Source organism: Bidens hawaiensis, unplaced genomic scaffold (genome assembly GCF_021521415.1).
Source record: "Bidens hawaiensis isolate Kalapana, Puna unplaced genomic scaffold, B.hawaiensis_p1.1 tig00011868_1, whole genome shotgun sequence".
NCBI lineage: Eukaryota > Viridiplantae > Streptophyta > Magnoliopsida > Asterales > Asteraceae > Bidens > Bidens hawaiensis.
Window position 1 is genome coordinate 572544 of NW_027491949.1, and position 5759 is coordinate 578302.

At 33.4% G+C, this 5759-nt stretch overlaps 1 protein-coding gene across 4 annotated transcripts; it reads right to left on the reverse strand.

The window, feature by feature from the left end:
* Window positions 1-421: 421 nt before the first annotated feature.
* Window positions 422-5409, reverse strand: LOC143539388 (putative transcription factor KAN2). 4 transcript variants are annotated; one of them, XM_077032726.1, is made up of 6 exons: window positions 4364-5409; window positions 4185-4261; window positions 2725-2770; window positions 2455-2620; window positions 1359-1416; window positions 422-771 (listed from the first exon to the last, which is right to left on the reverse strand). In XM_077032726.1, exons 1-6 carry the CDS (start codon window positions 5001-5003, stop codon window positions 670-672), a joined length of 1089 nt encoding a protein of 362 aa, XP_076888841.1. In that variant the 5' UTR covers window positions 5004-5409; the 3' UTR covers window positions 422-669. The 4 variants fall into 4 exon arrangements, with proteins under 4 accessions (XP_076888841.1, XP_076888840.1, XP_076888838.1 ...); XM_077032725.1 differs by having other exon boundaries at window positions 1359-1419; XM_077032723.1 differs by having other exon boundaries at window positions 423-774; window positions 1359-1419.
* Window positions 5410-5759: the final 350 nt, after the last annotated feature.

Consider the following 5759-nt stretch of genomic DNA (forward strand, 5'->3'; position numbering starts at 1 on the left):
CAGAATGCATTGAAAACCGGGAGAAAGAAGCACCATTTATGCACTTTAATTTACTCTTTTGTGCTCTGTGATGCTACCAAGTTTTTACATTTTTCAGTTCTCTTTTCATGTTGACGTTATCCTTTTTCTTTAGTTTCCTTTTTTGAGCAAGTGTAAAGCATGTGACAATGCATGGGAATAAATAGAGAACTCTCTCTGTTACACGTTTGCTAAAGATACTAAAAATACGCTCCTTTTACTAAACGTAAAGTCCTCCATTACAATTACCAAAAATACTTTTAACAAAGTTAATCAAAGCTCTCTCTCTATCTCTTTCTCTCTCTCCTTAACTTAATCCAGATCAACTGATCGATGATACAAAAAATAACTGGATTTCATTCATAGGAAGAACATTGTATGATGAAATTGTAATGTATATTATTATTAAAAAGGTGATGTGGATGTCTAGGAAGGACATGCTTTTGAAACCCTCCACTCCAGCCTTGCGTTGCTTTCTGTCTCCTTGTCTTTCTTTAACTGATCTCTTTTTCTGCTTTTCTCTACTGATTTTTGCAGTGGTACCTGATTCTCTTTCACTAGCTCCCATTCAAAACATAATTATATCAAAATGAGTGGTTCGGTCCATATATATACATACACGCACACACATATATATTAATATATAACATGTCACTGTGGCCTTCCCAATGTGAACTCCAGATTGGGCTTCTTGGCGGTTGATGAGCTCACTTCCGACAATCTCTCATAATTCAGACCTTTTGAATTCATTTCCTTCTGATGAAAAGATACAAATTGAATCAAGAAATATACAATTATAATTTGCACCATGTGTAGTTAACAAGAAGGAATGCAAAAATGCAATTTACTCAAGAGAAATTAAACTCTAGATACGAATGACACTATATTTCACTACATATATTCATAACCATAGATTTAAAAGAAAAGTACTTGATACACTTGTGTTGCATTATCATATATACAATGTGTTTTAGTCAAAATGAGCAAGCACTCTTAAATCATGGCCTTCAACCGAAGGAGTTGGCATTCTTGTTTTAATTGAACTGACCATCTTTATATAGTTTACATTATCTAATTAGGTGTTTGAATGCTGATGTCTTTAGCTTAATTAAAGAAAGCATAATTGAGTCAGCTTTTCTGCTTTAGTCTTGCTCTCTTTCTTCCCACTTTTGATAACATTCTTGTGAAATTTCAAATTTGGAATATATGTATATATTCCTAAGCAAAGCATAAAGCTACTAATTCACATATAATAAAATGTATCAAAAGTGGTGAAAGGAGATCTACTAATTTATTAAACTATAAAATTCAACTGAAAAGAACTACAAAGTCATATCTACCTCAAGAGATGGTTTGTTTCCTTCAGAATCTCTATGTTCTCCTTGAAGCCAAGCTTCCCTGCTACATAGATAAGCATATTAGCAACGGAATATCATCTATTTGCACGCTTTAGTAAATATCATGCAGAAATAAAACTGATACAGAAAGCTAGTTTCTCAGTACTTTTCATTTTTCTATAAATAATGCTACAACCCAACCCATGTGAAATAGAGGAAAGATAAAGATGCTTGATATCACAGACATAAGGTATAAAGATAGTTCACAAGAGAGCAGATTTGGCATCCACTAAATTTGCACACGAGAGCTTAGCTTTGACACTAAGTTTTTCAAGTTGTAGGTCCCACTTAGAACGGTCATGAAGCCCACCAAATTAAAAGGAAAGTGATACGTTTGAATGGATATCTATGATTTAATTGCAATTATGCTAAAAGGCCTCCTCTTTTAATTTACCTAGAATCTCCTTTTCAAACCACTTGGAAAGAATTTTATTAGCTGCCAAACTAATGAAAATCTCTATTCAAATAATTGATGGTACTACCGTCTATTTTAAGTGTAAACGAAACATGTTGATACATTTTTTAAATTTGGAAAACTCTTATCATTAATTGTTTCCGACATGCATTATTCATTTACATATTCTGACCAAGTGACCATCACACAACAGTAAATACATATAATGTCGATGAGCTGTTTTAGAACTTCTTAATGATTATGAGGGTTATTTTGGGTCATGAACAGGATTTTATATTATGACATATTGACATGTAACTTATAAAATGAATAGCGCTAGCTAGAGGTAGAAAGTTTGCAGGCCCACAGGACCATAATATTGATCAATGGGTCAAAGGTTTTCCTGGAAATTGATATGCAGTTAAAAGTACTGCTACTTAATGGCCTTTTTTAAATTGCATATGTTTCAGAAAAGGCTAAAGTTGAATTTTTTACCATCAATTATTTTCTTTTATGTCCACATAAAAAGGGTTTATTGTTTATTCATTTTAACTGTTTAACATTTACTTCATAAAAAAAAAGGTTCGTTCACATATCTTAAAGATAAAACCAAAGTAGTAATGTGAGTAAAAATAAAGTTTTTACCTTGAAGAATTGCTCCATAGACCATACTGGTATTCTTTCTCCTTATGAACACTTGACCTTCCTCCATTTTCAGCTGATAATTCTTTGGTTCTCGGGTTACGAATGTCAAATAACATATCATCAGAATTATCCCCAGATGAAGCATTTTCGTAAAGATCAGATTGCCCTAGTTAATGTTGAAAAACAATTGGCCCAATCTAGTTAATAAATTGAAACTACAAGTTAATAATTGTTAATGAAAATGATGTCAATTCAGAAACAAAGCTTAACCTGAAGAGGCCGGTGCTCGGTCAGTTGTCTTTACGGTTCTGTACATCTGCAATATAAAATAATGTTTAATTTCTTAGTCAAACATTGGCCAGTATATTTTGGATTTAAGGCAAAGGTGGAAGATTGCAAATACTTTAATTATATGTCTTTCATAGTAAAAAAATGTTAAGGTTTTTATATTTTTATTCTTAATATAGTAACCAAGAGACTGTTATTTAGAAACATATGTTGATTAACTGTATTTATATATTGGCCTTATAAAGAAATACTTGAATATATGTTATTTTTTTTACAAGAAGAAATAAGCTTCCGTGAAACCTATATGTAGGTCCTTTTGAGCTTATTTTCACCATACCGTATGAATGTAATATACATAAATGCCAATGATGCATGATATGTGTAAATCAAAAGTACGACCACGAGGAATTGATGAAGAGTACATGGTAGTAGTATATGCTACCGTGCATTGCCAATATATTAGTGTGTGTATATATATATTTACATACATACACACACGTGAGAGATAGAGTGTATCAAAGTGTGTGTGTGTGTGAGAGAGAGAGAGAGAGAGAGAGAGTGAGAGAGAGAGAGAGAGAGAGAGAGGGAGGTGCATGTCTGTCCATGTGTAAGAGTATACGAAGTAACTTAACCATGGTTGATATATGTGATGCATGGTTAAGACAAACCATATGTGATGGTAGACATATACAAACATATCATTGACTAATGATGGCGTTTTTGTACTCTCTCATATCTCAAGTTTCCTTCTGAAAAAAAGGATAAAATTATTAAATTAAACCCTTCACTCTGTAGACTTGTCATGGCTTGGACCCTATATCACTGTGTTTTCAATTCCTCGGGCTTTATCTTACTATACGTCTCTCTCTCCTCTCTCCTATCTCTATCTCTCTATATACATATACATATATATAAAAAAATATATATGTGTGTGTGTGTTTACATTTTTTTTATAGTATATGTATATAAATAAAGTATTATATAATGAATGTGTAAATTAATATAAGGAGGGTTCTTGGTTATAAGCAAAAAAGCTGAACTGGTGAGCTATGTTTATGCAGAAACCATCAGATCTAGTAAAGTAGCAGGAGAGAAACAAGTGACAAGGATTAGAGATGACTCTCTGCAGATAAACAAGCATTGGAAATTGAAATTCTTGGCAATTATTTGGAAATAATATAAATAGTTCCTTCTAATAATGCAAAGTGCTTCTTTAGTGCTAAAGTCAAAAAGAAAATGATAAAATCTGAATCTTGGGTATATATTCCAGATTTCAGTATATAGCTGGTGATCTTGACTCTTGAGTGTGTACTATATATTTACATACACTACACAAACAATGCATCTTGCAAACCATTTATCTTTAATTTGGTTTTAAACTCCTCTTTAAAAAAATTGTAGAAGAAATTATATGGAGTGAGGCTAGGGATAAATTAATTAACCTGCAAGTGAGATTTAACATGTGACAAAGTTAGATCTTTCACGTCCATTAGCTCCAAAACTGACTTGGGTGTTGCTCCTAAAATCATTAAACAACAACATGATTACAATACACACAATAACTAAAACAAATTTATGAAGAAAATAATAATATTAATAAGAAAAAGAAATGTAATATTACTTTCATGGCCGCCCAAAAGCTCAACAGCATGGACAAAACGAGCATGAAGAGTAGTAGTCCACCGCATCCTGGGCGCCCTCATGCTGCGCTTAGATGGGAACCTTGAAGACAAGAATCTTGATCGGACAATATTGTTAATATTATTGCCATGAATTATCGAACTAGTGGTAGAATTAGTGCAAGAGTCTAACAAAGGTTGGTTCTTTTGGTGAGGATGAGCTAGTATAGGGAAATTAGGAGGGGTATTCTGGTAATAAACCGGAACCCCTCTTATGGGTCTCAAGAAACCTAAATCTGAGCTAAACCCATGATGATGGTTTTGGTTATGGTGATGTTGGTAGGGATTATAGATATTATTAGATGTGGCCGTGTTGGAGGTTTGGGAGAGGAGGTTATGGAAATGAGTTGAGCCAGGGTTAGATAAGGCTAACCCAAAAGAGGGTTGCAGTTGTTGTGGCTGCTGCTGTGGGTGCAGTTGCTGTGAGTTTAAGGCTCGCTTCCACAAATTTCCCAAATCCAAATCTTGGTGATGATCGTGGTCAGTTGGTGTGGATGATGTTCTCCATGTTTTTGAAGTGGGTTTGGTGTTTGGTGGACTTATTTGAAGAGACAAGTCTGGTTGTGCTGGAAAGAGCTCCATTTCAATTACCAAGTTCTTCACTTTTTTTTCTACTTGATAAACAAATTGTCAAGATTTAAGTGAGTGACTTGGTTGAAAGACTTGGAGCTTGTTCTTGCTAAAATCTTGAAGGTTGTTAATGGTGGTCTAGCTTGTGGGAGTATAACAATGAAGGGTGGTATGTTTCTATTGTGTGATCTAAGGTGTGAAAGTATGATGATGGTAATGATGATAGAAGGTTTTCTGTTTTCCCTCTAAAGATTTATTGAGATGAGATTTGTCTAATCAATGGTGAAATGGGAGTAGTTGTGGAGTTCTAGAGAGAGAGAGAGATGACAAGGTATTAAGTGAATGGTTGTATCTTTTGTGTGAAGTATATGTGAGAAAATGACACTTGAAGAGACTAGAGAGAGAGAGGGACTTTGTGTGTGTGTGTGTGTGTGTGTGAGAGAGAGAGAGAGAGCTGCCTTCTTTTATGTGGACGTGGGAGTAGGAAAAGAAAAAAGGGGAAAAAAGATGAGAAAGGAAAAAAAAGGTAAATACGTTAAGAGAAATGATTCCTTTACCATCTTTTCGTTTCTGCTAATTAATTTCTTTTTATATCGAATGAAGATCTCATACTCCATCCCATCTTTGAAAATGACAATAAACCTTTATCTAACAGTAAAAAGTTTTATTTTAATTTTTGTAACAATATATTTTGGAAATACTATTTTGTATGTGTGACTAAACTCAATTAGTATTACAATTACAAAATTTATGCAATTATCTTACTTG

Excerpts from the sequence above, each read along its gene's own strand:
- LOC143539388 (XM_077032723.1), bottom strand. The coding sequence starts at position 5,003 with ATGGAGCTCTTTCCAGCACAACCAGACTTGTCTCTTCAAATAAGTCCA. Across the intron at positions 4,262-4,363 it reads GCTTTTGGGCGGCCATGAAA|GAGCAACACCCAAGTCAGTT; the intron begins GTAATATTACAT and ends TAATGATTTTAG. Across the intron at positions 2,771-4,184 it reads ATGTTAAATCTCACTTGCAG|ATGTACAGAACCGTAAAGAC; the intron begins GTTAATTAATTT and ends TTTATATTGCAG.